The 25,137-nt window shown below is 38.9% G+C and overlaps 1 protein-coding gene across 1 annotated transcript; it reads right to left on the minus strand.

Annotated features, from left to right (window-relative positions):
• Positions 1–1,162: 1,162 nt before the first annotated feature.
• On the minus strand, positions 1,163–13,570 carry LOC114247629 (alaserpin-like). Its single transcript, XM_089737090.1, has 9 exons — positions 13,194–13,570; positions 12,557–12,630; positions 11,939–12,082; positions 5,898–6,098; positions 5,232–5,333; positions 4,451–4,591; positions 3,067–3,282; positions 2,399–2,537; positions 1,163–1,387 (listed from the first exon to the last, which is right to left on the minus strand). The coding sequence occupies exons 1-9, from the start codon at positions 13,258–13,260 to the stop codon at positions 1,230–1,232; spliced, it is 1,242 nt and encodes a 413-aa protein (XP_089593216.1). The 5' UTR covers positions 13,261–13,570; the 3' UTR covers positions 1,163–1,229.
• Between the last annotated feature and the right edge of the window lie 11,567 nt (positions 13,571–25,137).

Here is a 25,137-nt window from a genome sequence, read left to right on the forward strand (position 1 = left end):
AAGCTCGAGAATCCGTCTAAGCAATAAAAAAATTTAATAATTATGATCCTCGTATTCATGTCTGACAATAAAATATGTATTTATAACCATTATCACTAACGTGACACATTCATGTCCAAAATTGAAATAAAGAAAATTTCTTTTGAAGAAAAAAAAACATACATTTTAATGCATCCTTTACAACAAGATCCCAAAACTTTCCACTACTACCCATAAAGTAATAAATAATATGTGCGGTTAAGAATGAAGGAAAAATTCAGTGAACTCAAAGTTTATGATTACCTACGAGACCACGATCAGAGACCAGGGAATGAGGTTCAAACAGTTTCATGTTATCATCCTACTCAAGTTTTCTAAAGCACAAATAAAGAAATTTTGGATTGGTTCTTGTTTATTTTTTTATACCTAATTTATTTATTTTATATAAATACTTCACTATTTTCAAGCCTATGGATATTTTTGAAACCGGTAGTAGAAATCGGATTTTAATTGGAAATGTCCCGAGCCACTTATCACTTAGGAACATGGCGAATCTGGCAGATACACAGTACTTAATTTGTTTAAATACTCGACAATTTAGCACGATGATTCTTTAGGTTTAATTAAACCAGAGTCACAGCGTATAGTTTGTTTTGTAATATATTATATTCAGAGAGTCATGCTATATGTGGCCTGGAATCTATGGAATTCAATGATGTTATCTTTGTTGATATACAAGCATTCTTCTTTTATGAATATCTGACGGAGAAAATGATTAAGATTAAATTTTCAATGCAGATATATACCAGTAAGAGAGAGGAGAGGCCTATGTTCAGCAGTGGACGGCGATAGGCTGAAATGATGATGATGATGATATACCAGTAAATAAAAATTCAGCTGGAAAAAGAAAAAAAAAACAACCAAATGAATACAATTTTCTTCAATCGAAAATTATGATTTCTTGAGAAAAAAATTATAAATTTCTTTGGACATACCAGCGTTTGACGCAGTGGTAACTTATTAAATTAATCAATCCAATTATTAATTTAAATTAATCAATTTTAACTATTGTAAACATTAGGTAGTTTAGATTTCACTGCAGGTTGAAAAAAAAGCCAAGAATTCGTTAAATTTTAAATTCATTTATTTATTGATTTACAAATTAATTAATTCACAAGTGCTACCACATTTTAAGCAAATACACACTAAAACTTGAAACAAATCTTTATTAAGCTTCTATTATAATTTATTCAGCCATAGTAAACACCAGCAATAAGCAATGCTTTCGGAGTGGTATCCAAGACGTTGTTGACTATGGAAAAGGCGAATGGACGATTAATCTCAACAGTAATCAGTTTGTCTTTGTCTGGACAAACTTCTTCTGCCTTATTGGGTTTCTTCACTTCATCTGAAAATATAGATATACCATAAATAGTTGTCGTGATAATACTTAAGGTATTTCAATTATAAATTAATAATATAGTTTCAGTTTTTAATAAGAGAAACCTAGGTGCAAAACGAATTTCCAAAACGCATTACCCCAGACCGTTTAGGTTACAAGTCATTTATAATTTCAGATTCACTGGATCCATTCTCGGTGTTTTAGGTTCTTTCAGCACCGGCCACTGCCCTCATCAAACTCGTCGATTACCACAAAGAGGTCCACGAGCGAACCAACCTATAGACAAAGCCCTCTGAGTTTCTCGCCGGATCTTCTCAGTGGGACGCGATTCCATCGTACGGTAGATTCAGCGAAGCACTGCTATTGCTAGGGCTTGTGTTAGCAAATTCCCTCAAGTTGAGTCCGTAAGCTCACCTACCAATCCGCGCTTAACTGGATGTGTAGGTGATGGACTGGAATAGCTTCTTAAACCATCAGTGATTAGGTAGGGAAACGCTATTAAGATTATTTTTGACATTTGAATAGCGCTAGCAGTCAAAGCTAAATATTCTTTCGATTATCATTTGTTTCATCTTCGTTCAATATTCTGTTTATTTTACTTCCAATCTTTTTTAATAATTTGCACTAGTAATTTTGTTTCTATATTTCTGACGATTCTATTACTGTGCACATAATCTCAGCGTATGCTTATTTCCGTATTCGTGTTTAAATGATATAACGCTCGTATGTTAGTCAATACGGTGAATAGATTTTAATATACGAAATAGTCTCAATAACGACAATCATAGTTTGCGAGATGCCTCCTGTCAGTTTGAGTTCATATTAAATATTAGTAATATATTATTGTATTCATGCCTACAGAATGTCAATCTTAGAACTAAGCTCACTTAACTAAATAATCTAGATATTTAAGCTTAGTTCTTAGAAAATCGATTTCATGTTACCAAACGTTAATTTTCAAAAGAGTTATGCGTGTGGAAGTCACGTAAAATTAATTAAGCAATTGTAGGTACATACCGAAACTATTTTCTTTAATTATTTTATCAACAAGATAGGTTTCGGTCAAGAAACTTTTGATTACACCGGGCTCACAGTTCTTGGTCACACCACCGAGCTGGGCACGTTTTTTGTCAAACAAAATGTCCAAGTCCTGTATCTGAAACGTTTATTTCAAATTGATAATACATATAAGAGATATACATATATAAATAAATATATCCTTCATAATGTATACATATATATAATAAATAAAACATGTAGGTTTGTCCATTGACACAATGACGTAAATGCCGACACCCACCTCGAGACATAAGTAAGGTCTCAGTTTTTACAATACAATGGCTGCCCCACCCTTCAAGCTGAAACACGTTAATTATTGTTTCACGGCAGAAATAGGCAGGGTAGTGGTACCTACCCGTGCGAACTCACAAGAGGTTCTACCACCAGTAATTATGCAAATTGTATTTTTGCGAGTTTCATTTTTATTACATGATATTATTCCTTCACTGTGGAAGTCAATCGTGAAAAATTGTCAAACTAAATACGTACTTCATTACAAAAAATGGTACCCGCCTGCGTTACATCGTTTTGATACGATTGCACAGGGCGTCTTATCCTTTAAGCCACGATGATTTCAAATCATTAATTAAGGTCGAAATTTTAAAATAATTTTAAAAATATCACACCGTTTTGAGAGCCTTCGTAATGTCACCTTGAGTTAATATTTCTCCAAGGGGCAATTGTAGTTCGACGCATTTATATTCCTGGTATGGACTGATTTTATTGTAAACGCCAGTTTTCAAACTTTTGAATTTCTGTGTGAGCTTATATAACCCATTGACCTCATCGGGGAGAATTATGAATAGTGTGAAGTCACCTCCCTTGAGCGATATGCTGATGAACTAAAAAAAATGTGAATGAAAAATTACTTATTATAAATATTAGGTCCTTACATATGAAACTAGCGTTTTGTCGTATTGATCTCTTTGATCGGAAATATCATATGTTTTTGTATTACGATGTTCTTTTTTATTATTTAATGTACTGAATTTGGCTATCATTCCAGTTCACGGAGTGTCTGTGATTATGATTAAATCTTGCTTTTCTCTGTAACTTGTCTCGCTTATAGATAATTGCTTATAGAGAGGGTTATGTAGTGCTCTCAGAAATAATCTGAAAGCTGCCTTTTCCTGAATGGGATTCGAACATTTTGTGATCTATTTTATGCATTGTCCTTATTATACCGTCCACCGAGTACTTCTACGTATTTTATTGCATACATTGCTGTTGCTATTTCCGGGTTAAATTTAGTTGTGAAATGATCCTGTACTGGATAGCTATTTGTTAGAAAATGTTAAAATATTATGATAATTGTCTTCAAATAAAGTTTTGGAATTGCGGTACCCCTGGAATTACTGATGTTTTGTGTTCAGTGCAAAGAAGGACCTTTTTGCCATGGCACAAAAATTAGATGGACTATGGCCACAAACTTCCACGAGTATTGGAATTCTTGGGGTTGATATTTGGGGGAGAATTTTGGAGTGCAAACTAATAAAAATTATTTTACTTCATATAAAAGACAGCCGTTCGGATTGTCGATAACCCCATTCTCACGGATATCTGGAACCGTTGCCTTCATCCACAGTGCGTTTCCAGAGATCCTTTCTGTCACGTGCCAACTGACTCTGGAATTAACTTCCATGCACGGTATTCTCCGAGCGCTATGACATGTTCTTCTTCAAACGAGGCTTGCAGAAAGTACGCAAAGGTAGGCAATGACTTGGCTCTGCTCTTGTCATTATTAACGTCCATGAACGGCCACCGTTCATGGACGTTAATAATGGCACAGAAACAAGTTTTTAAGCGATGGTAAACACTAACCCTTAGTTGACAGAAAATCGTCAATTTCTGTAGTAATTAAAAAAACGAAATACTCAACCTTACTAATTGAAACCGCTGTAATTCTTTAAGCTGTTTATTTTTCAATTTATTTACGAGAAGAGTCACTGATTTTAAACGTGACGCAATTTAAATATACAGTAAAAAATATAGCTAAAAATAAACACTGACCTGTGCATCGTATTCCGAAACTTTGGCATACTTTACGATTGCCTTTCCGACCAAAGCAGGTGCCTTTACCTTTTTTTTAGCGTTCAAATAGAAATCAATTGTTTTCACTTTCGTTGGATTGAGCCCAGTATTGTAGTCAAGCTGAAATTTATGAAGTGATGTTATCAAAACCCAAAAAAGTAAAACTTAATTGGACAGTAAACAGGTGAATGTCGTCGTGGCCTGTTAGATAAGATGGTATCGAGTGTTGTGATTCCGGTCGGAGTTCAAATCATGGAAGTACATAAAAAAAATTCAGAGGAAATACGTACCTAATTTAGTAACAACTTTCACGATGAAAGAATAACGTCGTGTAGAAAACGAAAACCATAAAAGTAATAAGTTCCTGTAGTTGAGTATCGTGAGGCTTATTGTAAGTACAAAGCCGCAAAGATGGGCACTACCATCCTGCCTTTTTATTCAGTGAAACAGTAAAACGTTCCAACTTGAAGGTTGAGCCGTTACTATAAAACTGATTATTAAAGTGTTCGGCGGAATTTACATTGTAGATGTTAAGGGTTCTACTAACCACTTAAGTCCAGATGGACCGTCAGATTTATTGCCTATCTGACCAATAAAAAAAATTAACCCTATCATATAAATAAAATTGACACTTCAGTTTCAAGATGAGTAATTTGATGTCTACAGACTTCAGTGATCAACGTCAAGTGTGCCTTGGGTTCTTCTGTCAATTTACAGAAATAAAATAAATATTTAAAAAAATCCTCTCTTTTAATATTACCTCTAGTTCAAGAGATCCAAGTACAACGAAGCCATCGCCCTCCTTAATTACGCTTGCATCAACTAAATCTGTGTTTCCATATTGATCGAAATCTTCTTCGAGCTATAAAAAAACATATTGCCATGTTTGATTCATGAAAAAAGCACTAAATCGCTTTCTTTATTTATTAATATATCTATATATAAGTAAAGTTGTATATAAGGTATAAATTAGATAAAAGTACATTACTTTTCTTTACTTCGCTAATGTTAAATTAAAATTAATGTTATTAAGAATTTTGTTGTAATATCAAAAGCAACACAAATATATTTTAATAATTAAGACATAAAAGGAATCTAGATCTTGCGGAGTCATTTATTCTGATTTACACTAGTAAGTGTACATAGCATACCTTTTTCTCCTTTGATTGTCAAGATTATTTTTTTGTTAATTGCTTATCGAGTTCATGTTTTATAAAAGTAAACAAAAATATTGGAAAAAAGTTACTTTGTCCCCCACCTTGACAATTAATAATTTCAACAACATAAGACAATGTTAAGTTTGAATGAACGCAAATCTAGAGGTGTCGGTGATTATTGTAAAATTTTACAATTAGTTATTTGCATAAAGAATATAAAGGTTTCCTACCTTTATATTTTTAGGAATTTATCTACTGAAGATACATACCCACTCATTTATTTCTTTTGCCGCTTTCTGTGGTCTATCAAAGTCTACATTTCCTGTTTGCCCTTTAAAGTACTTCGAATAGGTTTTCTTGAAAGTCGGACAAAATTGATCTTCGTCATCGGCGTATATTTTCGATGTATATCTAAGTGGCAGATCACTGTCAAATGTCTTTTCGTTTGCCATTTGGTAAGTCCTCTTCACCTAATAACAAATTCAAATTTACAGTTAATAAAAAAAAAAAACTAAGGTTCATATCTCGTAGTGTCATAATATGTGATAGATTTTTTTTTATAAGTTACAAAATTTAATGTAAAATAACAAAACTAGCAAAATAGTTCTTAAAAACAACCTGCTCAACATTAAGCTTTATTAGACTCGGAGGTTTTAGACCATATTTCTTTCGTTGCCATTGAAGGAAGGCATGGGTTTACAACGTATCTGATCGTGGTTACTGTGGTGGTGATGCAAACTAAATATCGTATCTCTTCTATTCTTTCAACAAAAATATAATGTATATATGTATATAAAAATGAATTGCTGTTCGTTAGTCTCGCTAAAACTCGAGAACGGCTGGACCGATTTGGCTAATTTTGGTCTTGAATTATTTGTAGAAGTCCAGGGAAGGCTTAAAAGGTAGATAAATATGAAAATGCTCGGAATTAAATAAAAATAACAATTTTGTTTTTCCTTTGATGTGTCCCCCGTCGGACGGATTCCTTTCGTCTGTTTTAAGTTTATTTTATACAAATTTTTAGGTCTTTTATTTATCGATTGAGGCACTACGAAGTTTTTTTTTTTTTTTATGATTGAAGTATTACTAGTGGCCCGGAGGCCTTTCCAGTTTCACCAGGACAGGTGGGCGAGCAAAGGCTCAGCCAGGAGGGGTGGGATTTGCTAACAGCTACCCGAGCGCCTCCGAAGGAGACCTAACAACTCAAGGGCGTCGACGGTGACTGGCTCCTGCATGATCAGGATTCGGGGAGTAGTCAGCGGCGGCTACGATAAGGCGATTATCATGACGCATAGCCTTATCGAAGTACCGTTCCGACGCTGACTTCATGTATTTCTGTATAGATTCGAGGCCCAGGTCGTTGTGTAGGTCAACGTTCCTCACGAACCACGGAGCTCCGACGGCTAACCTGCAAAAGCGGGATTGTAGAGCTTGAAGGGTGTCTATGTGTGTGCGGGCCGCGTGAGCGAACACCACACTCGCGTAAGTCATCACGGGCCTTATGCAAGTTTTGTAAAGTGTCACCTTGTTCCGAAGGGACATTTTACTCCGCTTACAGATCATGGGGTAGAGTCTACCGAGAATAAACGCGGCACGGTCACGGACTGATTTTATATGCGGGCGGAATGTCATCGATGCATCCAGGGTAACGCCCAGGTACTTGACCTTCCTGGCCCAGGGTATGGATTGACTAAAGAGAGTAATCGGGGGTGTGAGATTCCTTCTCCTAATACGGGAGGAAATCCGTGTGGAGCTTCCCCTCTGAAATAGCACCGCAGTACTTTTCGCTGGGTTGATGTCTATGCGCCATTTTCGGAACCACTGTCCTAGGGCTAGGGCTGCGCTCTGAAGCTTCTTCGCGATTAGGGACTTGTTTCTACTGGAATAGTAAACAGTCGTGTCGTCGGCGAATAAAGCTAAATGGGTCGGCGGCGACCGGGGAATATAGTTAACGAATAAGCTAAATAGGAGGGGTGAAAGGACAGAGCCTTGCGGGACTCCAGCTGTGAGAGATCGTGGGGAGGAGCGGGTTCCCTCGACTCGATATCGAAAAGAGCGGTTCGACAAGAAGTCCCGTATGATGAGCACGAGACTATCCGGCACACCCATGTTGAATAGTTTGAAAATCAAACCGTTGTGCCAGACTTTGTCGAACGCTTTTGCGACGTCGAAGAAGAGAGCTCCCGTGTATAACGGTTTTGGTCGATTAAGCCCCACAAGAATGTGCTCCGTGATGCGGTGCACCTGTTGAACGCATGAGTGATTTGTACGGAATCCGAATTGTTCATCGATGAGAATGCCCTTGGATGAGATGAAGTCTCTGAGGCGTTTGTAGAGCAGACGCTCATACAGTTTGCCTAGAGACATGAGGAGGCTGATCGGGCGGTAGCTCGTCGGATGATTTTTTGGTTTACCGGGTTTATGTATGCCGATAACGTCCGCTTCTTTCCACACCGCAGGAAAGATACAGTTCGCCATAGCGGCATTGAAAATAGATGCCAACATCACGATGAGTTGGACGGGTAGAAGTTTAATAACGCGGTTAGATATACCGTCGGAACCGGGAGCCTTGCGAGGACGTAGGTCTTTGATCAAGTCTTTAACTTCCATCGGGGTGACGGGTGGTAACGCATCCGAGGGTGGCAAGGAGGCTCTGCGTTCTACCTCACTGTCTACTAATTCTACATGAACAGGGTCCACGGATTGAGTGCTGGGCGTACACTGGGTTTGCAATGTATCGGCCAGCAGCTCTGCTTTTTCGTCATCATCGAACGCCGCGAGTCGGCCTGAGGGGCCTACGAGGGGGCGCATAGTTACTACCGTATCCGATTTGAGAGCACGAGCTAAGCGGTAGTAAGACCTTTGGGAGGGCGCGAGTCCTTCTAAGAAATCAGACCATCTGGCATCTCGGACTTCGGCGATGCGAGACTTTACGTCGCGTTGTAGGGCACGCATTCGAATACGATTTTCCGCGGTAGGATACCTGTCGTAGGCGCGTATTGAGGCGTTCTTAGCTCTTAGGAGCTCCCTAATATCGTAGGATAATTTGAAGCGGTGAAGGAAGTCCTCCGCTACAGCTTGTTTCGATGACCTATCTAATGTCGAGGTGATGTGTGACGTTAAGATGTCTATGGCTTCAGCGGTATCCTGAAGAGACGGGGTAGAGTCCGGGCTAAACGGGAGCGATGGTGGATCAGATTCAGCCAGGCTGACGCCCAGCGTGTGCCAATCCACCACAGTCCTCGTGACGGGAACGGAATCGGGAGCGCGACCGAGCTTCATAACGACGGGACGGTGGTCTGAATCTAACTCTGAAACTACTTCGATCGAGTGTAAGCGCAGAGTTACGTTTTTTAATAACGCTATGTCGAGTATATCCGGGCGATGCGCGATATTTAGCGGGTAGTGACTCGGGGTTAGTGGAGCGACGATATCGAAGGCGAGATCATCAACTAACGCGTCAAGCCGCCTGCCATTCGGGGTTGTGGTGTGTGAGTTCCACCTGATGTGTTTACAATTTAGGTCGCCCGCCAGAATGACAGAGCTTCCCATGCCAAGCAGCACCTCGATATCACTGCTTAGAACGATCTTATCCGGTGGAAGATAAGCGGACGCGATAACGATCGGCGCGTGTCCCGTCAGTGAGATTCGGCACACTGATGCTTCGATATTAGCGAGCGCGGGAGGATCGAGCGGGACGCAATGCAGGGCTCTTCTATAGTAAATGACGGTGCCACCACCACGAGCAGAGAGCCTGTCGTTCCTGACCATGTTATAGTTCGCGATTTTAGGGTCACGGCGCGCGGGCTTAAGTAGGGTCTCCTGCACTAAAAATATATCAATTTGATGGTCACGCAAAAAGTCAGAAACCTGATCACGTTGATTTGCGAGACCGTAAGCGTTAAAAAATCCTATCGTTACGGATAGGGGCTTTATTCTACTTATATACGCCATTGATTACCGGCGGAGTGAGGGGAGGACGTACGTATTTAATGACGCGTATACGTCGGCGTATTCTTGCACAACGGCGATAAAGTGTTGTGCAGTGGAGGCAGCGCGAATGGCGTCGCCCAAAGCGTTAACGCGCTCAAAGTTGATCGACTGAAAGAAGTCGAGGACGCGGTCGGAGGGCAAGTCGCGGGAGAGGGACGAGTCGCGGGGGCGGGACGAATCGCGGAGGAGGGAGTTGTAGCCGTGTTCGTGTACGGCAGCGGTTTCGCCCAGGCCGAGACACTGGGCACCGGCGCCGGAACGAACGCTGGCTTAGCCTGCGACACAGAGGGTGCCGAGGCTTTGATGTCTGGGCCGGAAGCTCGGAGGCGGTTTTGGCGGGCGACGCGTCGATTTATTTTAGGGGCTCGGGGGCATCCGCGGTAATTTGCGGGGTGACCCTATGTTCGACACAGGACGCAGCTAGGCGGTTCCGTCGCGGTTTTTTGATCGCGAGTGCATAAGGCCGTGGCGTGATCGCCTAAGCACTTGACGCATCGGGGGCGCGCGTGACAGTTACGGGAACAATGCCCGTATAATTGGCAGTTATGGCACTGGCTAGGTGTGCCTTTCTTGTGTGGGGTTTCGACTGCGATTCCGGAAAGGCTACAGACCGTTCGTATGTTGAATATTTGCTTACCTTGGGGGGTAGGCTGGAGGGCGACGAGAACCATATTATATGGCTCCCTTCCGCGGCCTGTGTGCATGCGGTGTACGGAGTTAACCAGTAGGCCTTGTTCGAGAAGGTCGGCCTTAACGAGCTCGGCATTCAACTCTTTAGGGATGCCACGTATAACGACACGGAGTTCGCGCTCCTCCTGGAGCGTATACGTGTGGAAACTTATACGCTCCTTACGGAGGTAAGAAGAGGGGGCCCTATGGTCGTCAGGTGTTCGAACCTTAATTTGAATGCCGTTCGCGAGGTTACGGGCATTCGTGAAATTGATATTTTTGGCCTTAAGGGCCAGGGAAACTCATTCCCAAGCTACCTTCTCTTGAAGGATTACCGGGGGAGGGGTCTGGGTTTTATTTTGTGCCACCGGACGCGGCGACGGAGTGGCACGGGCTGGAGGCGCAACGGGAGTCTGAGGGCGGGGGCGCGACGCGTTCGCGGCTTTGCTAATTTTAGCGGCCGCGGGAGTTCGAGACTCCGCGGCACGCTTCTTACCCTTTTGCACCAGGGTGAATCCATCCGTCGATGAGGCGGGGGCGAGGTCGACCTCCATCTCCGAGTCAGAGTCGGAGGACGAGGAGGCGGGCGCAGGTGACCTACGAGTAGGTGTTTTAGAGGGCGCGACGGAGGCCGCGGATGATCGCGCTGCTGGAACGGTGACCACGGCGGACGACGCAGCAGTTTTACTCGCCAGTATAGGCGACGCGGGAACGGCAGGCACGACGGAGGCTGCGGTGCTCGATGCAGAAGCTTTGCACGCAGGTACAGGCGACGCAGGAGCAGCGAGCTCGGCGGAGTCCACGAGAGGGCTCGCGGTGTGATCGGCCTTGAAGGACTGAAACCCGGAAGTGAGCTGTGGGTGGCGAAGTCGGAGGAATTCCGCGAATACAGCGTCCATGATCGCTGAGTGCCCAGGTGGGGCGGCCCCGGGTCTTGAAAACACTCGCCTTGCGGCGAGGCCCCAACTTCTCGGACCTGAGCGGTTCTATTGAACACAGGTGGCGATGCGGCACGATTACTACAGGACAAAGAAAAAACACAACAAAACGGAAATAACAAAAAGGAACAAAACAATTAAACACTTCCAGGAAGACAGTTTGTCGGCAGATGTACCACGAACACAGAAATAACAAAAGGAAACAAAACAAATAAAAACTTCCAGGAAAAACACTTGGTCGGCAGATGTACCACGAACACAGGCCGCGCGAACAATGGCCGGGCTAACAAAAGCCGGGCGAACAAAGGCCGGGCAATCGAGTGGTCGATGAGCACGTCCACACGTGACGGGTGCCTCTATCGGAATGAATGCACTACGAAGTCTGCCAGGTTAGCTAGTATAATATAAAAAAGTAATTTTAAAAGGGATAAAATTCTATCTCCCACCACTGAAAATGGGTAGTTTAATGTCAGCCATCAATATTTTTAAATCAGTGAATCTAATATATTAAGGTTCATATCTCGTTATGTCATGTATGTAATATGTGACTAATAATTTATCGTTTATTATTTTGGCCCCAAGCGACGTCACTCACCAGCTGTCAAATCTGTATTAATAGATACCAAACTATGAAATTATGTTTTTTTTATTTTTGATATGTCCCACCGGAGGCTGGTTTAATGTGGTGCAATCTATACACATCTACGTACCTCAGTAGTATTCCTCATTCCCAGTGTATCTGTGATAGCTTCAAAAGTTTCTCCTTTGGAATATAAAGCAAGCTGCCCCAAAATGTTCAAAATGGGCACGGATGTTACAGCGAGAGATTTTCCTGGATAATCTTTTTGAAGTTCCTGTAAAAATATGAATTTTTTAAAACACTTCCAAAACTTAAGGTTTAATGTAGTTTAAGATAAGATTTATATCTTCAGTTTGAATATATGTGTTTTTATTTTTTATTTTGTAGGATATTTTGAGAATGGTATCTTCAAATTAAATTTATAATAGAAGAGTATGGAAGGAGAAAACATATTTCGCCGACCCCAGGTTACTGGGAGAAGGGCAGGAGAATAAATGGTATCTTTAATCAAAAAGTTTATTAAAAGTATTTAAGTAATTCATTTAATTTTGCCATATCGCATAAACTCAATCGTGAACATTTGATTAGTACATACTTCATTAGAAATATTGGTACCCGCCTGCGGGATTCGAACACCGGTGCATCGCTCATCATGAATGCACCGGACGTCTTATCCTTTAGGCCACGATAGCAAAATTGTGTATTTGACTGATATGATACTTTAAGAAATTTCAAGTGCTACACTTACATAAAACAAGTCTCTTGTCAACTCGTTATTATTTTCAGCAAGCCAGTTGCCTATATTTGAATTCGGATACTTATCTAAAAGCATAAGAGAAACATAATATATTGCCAAGTAGTAATTAATAAATTATGCGCCTCCACCGACAGGCAGGGAGGCACAGGAGTTGCGATGATAAGAAAAAACTCGCGGGTGGCGATATTCACCTTTTTTGTCTGTGGGCTCTGGTAACCTTTTAATATAGCATAGACTTAAAGTGCGCCCTGAAACCCAACTCTATAAAAAATATTAATAGACTTCGAATCCGATTTTTTCTAAATTTTATGTAATATAGTAAACTAAACTAGGAATGACACAAATTATATAGATGGAACACGTTTTGCTCCAGACCTGTGGTAGAGCATATTAATAAACTTCGATATGCTACTGTAAATCAGGTCTCCATACAACCTTTATTATTATACCTTCTCCTATCTTCAGGAATGGTATTACATACTAAGGCAATCTGATTTTTATAATTTTCAAGTCTCGGTTATCCGATCAGGCTGACTACATATTTCTAATTCAAGGTGTAATATGTTACATTTGTATAATTACATAAACTAATAAATAATAAATAAATTATTATACTATAACTACAAACCTTCTATGAATACGGCGGCTAGCAACCCAAATAAGGTACACAAACAACTCAACAAGGACTTCTTCATTGTGAAATTTCGCTGCAATTTCTGGAATACGAATTCTTAAAGCTTCACTTATATAAAACCAATTTTAATTAATCTCTTTGTTTAATGTTTAATTTAGAGATAAAATCGAATAATGTAACGTACTGAATGTGCTACTCAATAAAATTTATTTGAATCGTAATAGTTATTGAGGCTTTTTTAAAACATGTTAGAAAACGTGAAGTTTAGATGGAGCTTTTAATCGGACGCTTGGGCAGAGTGGCGAAGAAGGATTTTTGAATGCGGCTCGATTCCCACTATTCTTAATGTGAGTTTCCCTCGAATCAATCTATGGAATTCAAAAAATTGGATGAATTGGAAATAAAATTTTATTATATTTGTCTATTTTAATAGAATCTAAACTGTGAACTGTGAATAACATGTCACGCAACGTGGTTTTTTTATTACTTAATTTGGACGAGCTCACGGCCTACCTGGTATTAAGTGGTCACCAACTGGTTTACAAAGTGGATGCCGCCACCCACCTTGACTCTCTGAAGTTCGAAAGAAATTAAGTTTTTGAAAGACAATGCAGCATACTTGGTGCTTTTTAAAAATTCTTTTAATACTGCTTCTTATAATTTATTTTTAAATCTTACTTATGATACAAGGCTATAAGGAGCTTTATCATTTACATATTGTTTTTAACAAATCGATGTCATTATTGTTTAGGTTTTGCTTATAATGTGTATCTTTCTTTAAGTGTTATTTTAATATTAGTTTGATCTGAAATATCTTCTCTTTGGTTAAGAATTCCAAAATCAAATTTATAAATTCATTTATGGTATATTTGAGTTTTCAAAACAGTCATTCATTTGTTTTTTCCTCATTATTTTTTTCTTTGGCGTCTCTTATTACTGCACAATAGAAAACATGAAATATCGGTATATTTACGAGTACGTGTTCTACCGTGGCACCAGTGCTGCAGAAATAGCTCGAAGTATTAATGATATGTACGGTGCTGGTGTCGCAAAAGAGAGTACGGTACGTTTTTGGTTTCAGCGTTTTCGTTCTGGAAATTTCGATCTTCTGAACATACCCCGTGGACGGCCGGAGACCAAAGTGAAAAATGAAGACTTAAAGGCTATTGTGGAAGCGGATCCATCACAAAGCACTTCCGAGATAGCTGCAGGCTTCGGGGTGAGTGTTAAAACTGTATTAATCCACTTGAAGCAAATCGGGAAAATAAAATAAAAACTTGTACGATGGGTAGCTCATGAATTGAGTTAATCGAACTTGCAAACACGCGTCGACTGCTATGTTACTTTGCTCAACCGACACAATAATGAAGGGATTTTAAATCGAATAATTACTTGTGATGAAAAATGGATACTGTACGATGATCGAAAGTGTTCGTCGCAATGGCTGAGCCCTGGAGATCTAACCCAATCCTGCCCTAAATGAAAATTGACTCAGAACAAGTTACTTGTGAGTGTTTGGTGCAATAGCGCCGGTGTTGCTCACTACAGCTAAAATCTTGCCAGACAATTACGGCAGATATCTATCGTCAGCAACTACAAATCGTCAAGGAAGAACTAGCTAGTTAGCAGCTGCTAAACAACCAAGATTGGTCAATAGCTCTAGGCACTCCTGCTTCACGACAACGCAAGAACACACACTGCACAACAAACAACCACTAAGTTAGATGAGCTACAATTGGAATATCCACGACATCCACCGTACTCCCCGGACCTTACTCCAACAGATTACCATTTTTTCCGGAATTTGGCCAACTTCGTACAAGGAAAAAAATGCAATTCCGAAGCGACAGTCCAAACCAGCTTCAAAGAGTTAATCGATTCTCACCCCATGGTTTTTTTTAGTAAAGAGATCAATGAACTACCTATGAGATGGCAAAAGTGCATAGATAACAACGGTGTAAACTTTGATTAGTTAAATATATTTTTCACAAGAAAAAATTTACTTTATATTCCTTCCGCACAAAAGGCCAATTTCATATGTAAGGACCTAATACGCGTAACTGGAGAACAAAATTTTATTATCTTTCATGATTATTACATCCTCAGTATGAAATTGTTTGACTGTAAAGGCAAGGTACCCACTGTACTCGTATCCTAGAAATATTAATATCATAAGTCGTCGTGGCCTAAAGGATAAGACGTCCGGTGCATTCTAATCTAGCTATGCGACGGTGTTCGAATCCCGCAGGCGGGTACCAATTTTTCTAATGAAATACGTACTTAATAAATGTTCACGATTGACTTTCACAGTGAAGGAATAACATCGTGTAATAAAAATCAAACCCGCAAAATTATAATTTGCGGAATTACTGGCGGTAGGACCTCTTGTAAGTTCCTGCAATGATAATGATAAGCAATAATGCGTTTCGGTTTGAAGGGTGGGGTAGCCGTTGTAAATATACTGAGACCTTAAAACTTATATGTCAAGGTGGGTGGCGCATTTACGTTGTAGATGTCTATGGGTTCCAGTAACCTCTTAACACCAGGTGAGCTGTGAGCACGTCCACCCATCTAAGCAATAAAAAAAGTCTGGAAATATCGTATCGAATTAAGGATCACAATATGTAGGCAGCAGCTTGGCACTTCTTATGTATAATATAAGTGACGTAAACCATTTCCCATCAAGTAGAGCATCAACATTATTACAGAGGACTTTCTATAGTGCTAGAGCATGAATCAAATCCATATAGGAGATGAAATAAAATAGGATCTTAAAATTAAAATGTTTCCTGGCACTTTCCTGCGTGCGTTTGCGCAAAGATTGCTTTCGCCCTACTGTTTGAACTCTTAATATTTATTTTTACAGTCCAGACTTAGCCATTACCCTTATGCAGTTGCGACTTTAATTTTATTTCTCAAAATGAGCGTAGATATTCGCGTTGTTATATCCCTTGGATAGCTGGAGCAATGAAAGGATAATAAATGTAAAAAATTCAAGCATTACAGGACATTTTCTCAAATATCACGTCTATTCGAGTGCTACGAGAAATTTCGGGAAGATTCTAATTCGTTCTGTACGACTTTGTCAGGCCGCTCCAGTCCAATTAGGACTCAAATGAGAGTGGGCTACGGAGAAGTTCAATTGTAGCTCAAACAATACTAGCAGTGGAGGCGAAGTGAATATGCGATAACGTATAATTTAACAGCCCACTGAGTTTTTCGCCGGATCTTCTCAGTGGGTCGCGTTTCCGATCCGGTGGTAGATTCTGCGAAGCACTGCTCTTGCTAGGGTCAGTGTTAGCAACTCTCCGGTTGAGCCCCGTGAGCTCACCTACAAACGTTAGGGTGAAGCTGAAATAGCCTCTCAAGGCTATCAGCATAGGTAGGAAAAAAAAGTATAATGTATAATTATTGTAGTGCTTCAAATTATTAATGGCGTTGAGACCTGTGAATGTAAATGGAGTGATTTTTAAGGAAATGTTATTTAGACAAATCAGTGCATTGTTATATCAGAGCATGAGCCTGTTTTCTAAGGGTCTATGTAGATTGTATGGAAATAATAGGTTGGGAAAAAGTCTTTTCGCATTATAGTATGTATGAACTTGTAATAAAATCTCTTTGGCTATACCATTTGTATCTGGCTGGTTTTAGCATCATTAAAAGTTTAAATTTTAAAGAAGATAATTCCAAATTCAAATTAGGATAATATGTGATTTTTATATAATTTTCGTATTGTCCAGATGAGTGAATCTAATGAAGAAAATCGATACATTTTAAAACTTTACTACAAAACAGGTTAAAATGCAACGCAAGCCGCGAAAAAACTTTGCGATGTTTATGGACCTAGTGCAGTGTCTGTGAGAGTAGCACAAATTTGGTTTAAGCGTTTTCAATCCGGAAATTTTGATGTCAAAGATGCACGTCGCTCTAAATGGATGCCATTTTTGAAAAAGTGGAGCAAGACCGGCTAATCGATATCAGTAGTTACGACATAACTAAAGAACTAAGAATTGACCACAAAACAGTATAGGCGCATTTGAAAAAAACTGGGTACACAAAAAAGCTCGATATTTGGGTACCTCACGAGCTCACCGTGTACTCATTTGTGATTCTTTATTACGACGTATTGAAACCGAACCATTTTTGAAAAATCTGATAACTGGTAGTTAAAAGTGGATCACGTACGACAAGAACGTGCGAAAAAGGTCGTGGTCAAAGGCCGGTCAGGCTTCACAGACTGTGGCGAAACCCGGGTTAACTCGCAACAAAGTGATGCTGTGTGTGTGGTGGTATTGGAAGGGCATTACTCATTATGAGCTGTTACTAGCAGGTAGGACCATCGATTCTGACCTATACTGCGAACAACTGATGAGATTAAAGCAAGAAGTTGAGAGAAAACGGCCGGAATTAATCAACAGAAGGGGTGTGGTTTTTCATCATGATAACGCGAGACCTCACACATCTTTAGCCATTCAGCAAAAAATAAGAGAGCTTGGCTGGGAGGTGTTAATGCATCCGCCGTATAGTCCTGACCTTGCACCTTCAGATTTCCACCTGTTTCGGTCTGTTCAGAATTCTTTAGGCAGTGTCAGGTTAACATCACGAGAGGACTGCCAAAACCAATTGTCGCGTTATTTGGATCAGAAGCCCCAAAATTTCTATAGCAATGGGATAATGTACCCTACCACAAGATGGCAAAAAGTTATCGAACAAAATGGTACCCACATTCTTTAGTTAACTGTAAATAAACTATATTAAGAAATGTTGTGAATTTTCTTGAAAAATGCGAAGAAAACTTTTCCCCAACCTATTAGTATAATTTTTGATGCTAAAAAATCGTTAAGACGCAGTCTTGCACTGTCTGGTGCAGTCAATGAGGAAATATTCAATAGATTCTTAGAGAGTGCGGGAGTCTAGCTCTATAGGCCGATAGCCTGCGGGTTGCACTGCCTCGTAGAGCAAAAAAAAGGGCAGTTAAAACTGCAATGAAACGAATCGATAACCTACTAAATGTATGTTCTCCTTTAACAAAATACGAAAACGTTAGAATTATTTTATTACCTCTCATTTCCTGTAGTTAATGTAAATTTTCGTAAACGAAGTCTCTTACTATTCGATATTGTACTTCAAAAAACAGACATTAATAAACTGAAAATTTTAAAATAAGTATACCACATTTCTAGCGATAATTTGAACACTGGATTGTCCCTCGCAAATTATAATGTTTTCTTGGACACGATAAATTTGGTATTATGTGAGTGACGTATGTACCTATTTATTTGCATTTAACAACATAATATTTCTTTGGAACTTCTCCATACAAATTTCAAAACCGAATTTAGTGACGAATAATCAAAATAATCATAACATTTGATGCTTCATACCAAGAAGAAAGTTGCAAGGAAAATATGGCACAAAATTATATTTGATAGTGATGTCTGTGCGCTTTTGAAAATCATCCTTCTCATTTTACCTCAAACTAGTCATGCATTCCGGCTCGAAGTGTGAGGCATCCGTAAAATAATACATCTGAGACTTTAATACATCTCACGGCTGATGACGGTTTTCGTGTAGATAGATGTCTATGAATTCCATTAACAAAATTATAAGCCGCGCCAATAAAGAAACGAATCTAAAATGGCGGCGGCGATCATGCGCTCTCACTCTAAACTATTGCTGTCTTTAGTCGCATACGGCGCGTACTGCGTGCAAAAAAAATGTCAGTTTTGACTTTGTTGTTGAGTTCGAGTTTTTTCACTTTTGAGTTGTGCGACTTAGATGACTGGCAGCAAAAGTGTATACGCAAGTTGCATCCCAGATGAGACACCTCGCCCTGTGCCAGGGCATAAAGTAAAGAACATTCTCATTTGCTTTTTTTATATTTTTTTCAATTAACAACTTTTCTTTCTATCTTTGTTTTTATTTGTTGACCCTACCATCTGTCAGTGCAGGTACATAGACGCCATTTTCGATTCGTTTCTTTATCGCGTATAAGTCGCGCACAAGGTGGGTTGTGACTCCTTTAACCCACGTACTTAATAAATAAACAAAAACCTTCCGACGATAGTAAAAACAAGTCTAAAGTAGTAGATGCATTGATTTTCGCTGCTATGGATTTATATCTTCTAGTTGGATAGATTAATTTGCGGGTAGATCTTCAGCTGTCTGGTAGTCGAAAATAATTTGCTCTCCGTTTGTGATGCAAGCACCTTAGCTTGTTAACTAGTTTGCTACAGAAAAGTGTTTTTTTTTTTTTAACAATCACGCTACGTTAACTGGTCCCGTGATAAGTTCGTAAAAAACTTGTGTTACAAGTACCAGATAACGGAAATAAATGTAAGATTTTTATTATACACATACATATATTTAATATACATCCATAACCCTGGAAAAGACAATTATATTTATCATACAAATATCTTCCCTTGGCGGGATTCGAACCCGCGACCCCCGTATGTAGTGACCATGTCACTTACCACTACACCAGACGGCCGTTGATTATAATCACTTGATATTTCTACATACACTTATCACTTTTTATTATTATTCTCATTATCCTCTCGCAGGTCTGCTGGAAGAGATTTCTCAAAGAAATAAGCAGTGCCTTTGTACATAATTTTCCTATTACTCTGTACTGTGTCTTGTTTTCTGTGTGTACATAAATAAATAAATAAATAAAAATAAATAAATATTTACGTACGTAACTAATGTGAACAAAATATATCAAATCGCAATTAAAACCTATGTTTGGTTTGTTCTCCACGCAGTGGTGGGTCGTTTTCAAGTTTGGGGCCAAGAGCGAGTTATTTGATTTAATTCTCATAACCTTAACGTTGCCGTAATTATAAGTACATTAAATTTGTTGTCGTGTCAACAAGCGGGTGATCCTATAACTATATTCGTAAACACTGCTAAATTAGGAGTTATACATTAAAAACTACCCCAAATTTCATTCGTATCACTGGTTCGAAATTCAAATTCTAAATTGTTTGCTATTTTTCCAGTAATGCGTGTTGAAATTAGGCAATTTTGTTTAATCAGTATGTAATACAGTAATAAAGGAAAACTAACTGGATATTACAACATTATTAAAAACGAAGTACGATTTCTAAGCTTTTAAAAAAAAAAGTTTCTATTTGAATGGTCATCCGTGTTGGTGTTATCGAATGCGTAAAATGAAAAATATAAATGAATATTATATAATATTATCAATAAATGAGTGGTTGACTTGATTGTGATGAAGCATTTTTCATTTTGAACATGCCTAAATACAAAAAAAAATGGAAAATTAAAGAAAATTGAAATTCATGAAATCGTTACTTTTTTGGACCGCAAAATTGCAAACGGCCTGTGCAGCGGACGAATGATGAATCATTGCAAGCCTGACGGCGGCAGCTATAATCATTGCACCCCCAATACCACTATAATACTTAAATAAAAAACCGAACGCCTTCAACCGAAGGGGACTGATCCGTAAACGCTTCCTGGGACTTTGTCACCTCAAAATGCATCATCTTAGACGAACAGCAAAGATTCTGTACTAAGCACTAGTGCATTCAACAAGTGCACTCACCACCTTATGGAGCACAACTTAGCTCAACATATCTAGACCCTTTTTCCACGCGAGCCGTCTTATTAGATATCGTGAAGGTTTTCTACAGAGCCTGGCAGTACGGCTTAATTTACAAACTGTACAACATCGCAGTGCCAGATAGTTTCATGTTCATCACACGAGACTTGTTGTTGAACCGTTCCTCTTAGTATCGGGTCGAAGGAACCTGATCTCTCCCCCTTACTATTTTCTTTGTATGTCATTGATATACCCCGGTCACCGGCGACCCAGCTAGCCCTCTTCGTGAATGATACGGCTATCTATTAGTCGAGTAGGAAGATGTCGTTCATCTACCGTAAGCTCCACATCGCAACCAATTTAGGAGAGTGGTTCTGGTTGACATCAACCCCACGAAAAACTCAGTCGTAGTTTTCGAATGGAGTCGATCACGACATCACTGCGCGGTATTAGGCGCGGTAACTCCATTGCCGCCATAAAAATCTTTAATCTATCCATTTATAAAATATAGTGAGCCCTTACCCTGGGCAGCTAAGGTGTAATACCTAGGTTTTTTTTTTTGTAGATGAGTGGACGAGCTCACGGCCCACCTGGTGTTAAGTGGTTACTGGAGTCCATCCCATTGTAGATGTCTATGGGCTCCAGTACCTACTTAGATGTAGATGTAGATGTCTATGGGCTGTGACCTCGTCCACCCATCTAAGCAATAAAAAAAAGGTCATCCTCGCCAGAGAGATGAAATTCCGTTTCCGAATATTGTTCAAACCTGTGTTCTTAATCGGTCGTCTCTACCCCATGAGCTGCAAGCAAAGTGAATTGTTTCTTTCGTAAGAATATGACAAGTAACACAAAACGTGCATACGTTCAGTCATGACATATGAAAGTGTAGTGTCCGCTCACGCGGCGCGCACATGTAATCTCTCTCCAGATTTAATCAATATTTTTTTCGACTTTTGCGAGTCTTACAAATAATGAAAATTACTTTTACAGCTTAATCTCAGATTCATATTGCCAGTACATTATTTCCTATGCTTCAAATGCCTTACAATTTTCGTCAAACAATTTACAAGTTTCGTCACATACATCGTCCGTGTCGGTGGTGATGGACTATTTGATTATAGTTACAATAAAAAATGCTAGACTAAATTTTTAAAATTGTTGAATTAACTGTATAGACTAATTTAGTTTCAAGAAACTATAGTTATAGCGCCTTAAAGATTTAATTGAAATGATATGAATCCTTTTTTATCTTCAAAATATCGTTCCAACAATTTATTGTCTATTGTTTTCATTCAAATTAATTCATTAGTATGTTAATAGTTGAGAGCTAAGCCGTGTCTTGGCATAATTAGCTTGATTTACATTCTGCTCGTACTTGACAGGTTAACTAGCATGTGCCAATATTGAATCTAGTATAAATTGCCTATTTGTTATACCGCAGAAGGTAGGTACTTATTTTAGTTTAAATCGTATAATAAAAAACATTTATTTTTACTCAGATATGTCTAGCGGTCAGGTAACTTCGATGAGGAAAGTTCATTCGAAAGTCGGAAGGTACTTGGGAAAAACGCAGTGAGGATGAACGAATTAATTCTACACAGTATAATAATACATTATATATTTTATTAAATAATATGTACGTTCTGTTATACAGATTGTAAATTATAGCATTAGGTTTTTACCTACCTACGAAAGTACCGTTTAGTAAACAGAAAGTTAATAAAAAAAATATAACTATTTCTTATTTCTATCAATCGAAATATGCACTCATGATATCAATGCACCTCTGCGAGCCTAATGGTAATATTTCAATGCCTCTCTTGAGAAAATCAAGGGTACGGGATCTAACAAACTCTTCAAAGGCATTTTTTTTTCTTGGGTATTGATTTTTTTCCCTGACGTTGTCCAAGCTTTGGAAAAAGTAAAATTCTTTTAAATAAGGTCTGGTGAGTACAGTGTATAACGTAAAGATTTCAACCCTAGCTCTTGTAGCTTAAAGATCATTTATTGTGCCGCATGAGGTCGAGTGTTTTCGTGTAGGAGCTTAACCAAGGCTGGCCGGAGTTTTTTTTTTTTTATTGCCTTTGTAGGCAAACGAGCATACGGCCCACCTGATGGTGAGTGGTTACCGTCGCCCATGGACTTCAGCAATGCCAAGGGCAGAGCCAAGCCGCTGCCTACCGCATTCTCGACCTTCTCTATCATTGTGTCCAGTTCCTCACAGTACACATTCGCAGAAATGCTGGGCCATTTGGTAATACGCTGTGATTAATTATACCAGCACTTGACCATAGAAGAGTGACCACAGTGTTTTAGCGGAAAGTTTTCCTCTAAGCGCTGAACCGAGTTCTAACGAAATTATCAAAAAGAATTTATTTTTCGGCATATGTGACAATACGGTACAAAATCCCTTAACTGTTAAACGTATGCTCATGTTGAAAGCTGCTGCTATCTCAGAGATATATAGAGTATCGTCAGCATTCTCTATCGCTTTTAATTTTTCTACCTAGGTGCTAAACCAAGTTCTAACTAAATTATCGAAAAAAAAATATTTTTCGGCGCATGTGACAATACGGTACAAAATCCCTTAATTTCTGTCTCTGTTAAACGTATGCTCACGTTGAAAGCGGCTGCTTTCTCAGAGATATATAAAGTATCGTCAGCTTCCACTATCGCTTTTAATATCTCTTTGTTGACTTTAGATTTCGGGCGAACTCGGGGTTCAGTTTTCAATGCCGGAAGCATTCATACCAATAACAACGAGCTGTGCGATCATTTGTAGTATTCACTCCATACACCTCATTAACAGTGTGAACCGTTTTAATATCCTACTTACTTTATTAATCTCTCTCTTCAATCGGTCCCTCATTGCTGAGGATCGTGACTCGGTGTGATTCCGTCAACTAGCTGTCTCTATCAATCCCGTTCTGTAGCTTTGTGGACTGCGTCGCTGACAGGTATTATTAGTTCCTTCGCTATTTGGTTCGACCATCTTTGGAACCTCTACCCCTAAGTCTTTTTCCCTCTATTTTACTTTGTTAATACTACTGTTCATATTTTTAATTGCACAAGCCTGACCTGGAGGCTCACCTACTGAAACCCATTTGCACGAAATGGAAGTTTCATAATATTGTAAGTAATTCCGAATGCTTCCGCTCTTAAAACCATAAGGTACACCTAAAACAATAAGTATCAAGTATTTGCGACCTTAAATTAGTAAATGAATATAAAATTAAACAACACACTAACTTTTTTTTATTTTACATAATTAAAGATTCCCTATTCGATGGTTCGAAATATTATCAATTTAACATTAATTTTTAAATATCGTAGAGGATCAAACAAATTTCAGAGAGTGCAGGCGATTTTCAGCAGAGCCATGAATACCTCAAAGGTAATTTGGCCTCATTTATTCAACACCAAGTAAAATTGTGTCGTGTACGCAAAGATTTACGATGAAGTCATTACGTTTTATGGGCCATAATTGATAGAGATAACATCTCAGGCCCACTGAAATTGCAAAGTGGGGCTCCGGAGCACATTGAACTCGAACTTTTGCATTAGTGCAAAGAAAAATAACCTCTATTAACATTTAAACGAACGACGCCATTGTCATTAATTACAAAATGTTATAGGCGATTTGCACGCGAACAACCTTTCATGTTAAAAATGTTAACATAAACACTTTTTTTCAACCGACCCCCATAACTGTTACGAAATGAGATCTGAACATAACAAGTGAAATTTTTTCTTCGAATTACATTTACAAACATGCTTAACATACTGGTCGATTATTACCGAACTAATTTTTTTTTTAAATCTTATACCTTTAAACGAGCAATTCTTGTATATTAATATAATTATATGATAATATAATCTGAATCTCAGAAACGGCTCCAACGATTTTCATAAAATTTAGTATACAGGGGATTTCAGTGTGATAAATCGATCTAGCTACGATTTATTTTCAGAAAATGTTGTTTTATTCGTTTTTTCAATGATCAACTCTTCCCGACATCTATTGGCGAATAATAATACTATTTTTCTTAATTGAGGGCAACTAACCGCTTTAAAGACACAACAAGATGGCGTTATCGAAAAAAACCGAGCAAGGCTCGGTTATAATCTAGTTTAATTAAAACCCGTAATACTCCATGTAGGTAATTGAATTTTCTCTAATTTCCTGTAGTTATTCAATAATTTGTTGCCTAATGAAATTACCACTCTAGGTGTTTGTAATTTTTACACTGCAGTATTTTTCACTTATTCCTGTTTTTATTTTATGATGTTGACAATAGTTTACATTGTCGTACCTATAATTGTGGTGACATTTGTCCTGTAGGTACTTTAATGTTTCCACTTACAAAT

This window comes from Bombyx mandarina, chromosome 22 (genome assembly GCF_030267445.1).
Source record: "Bombyx mandarina strain Sakado chromosome 22, ASM3026744v2".
NCBI lineage: Eukaryota > Metazoa > Arthropoda > Insecta > Lepidoptera > Bombycidae > Bombyx > Bombyx mandarina.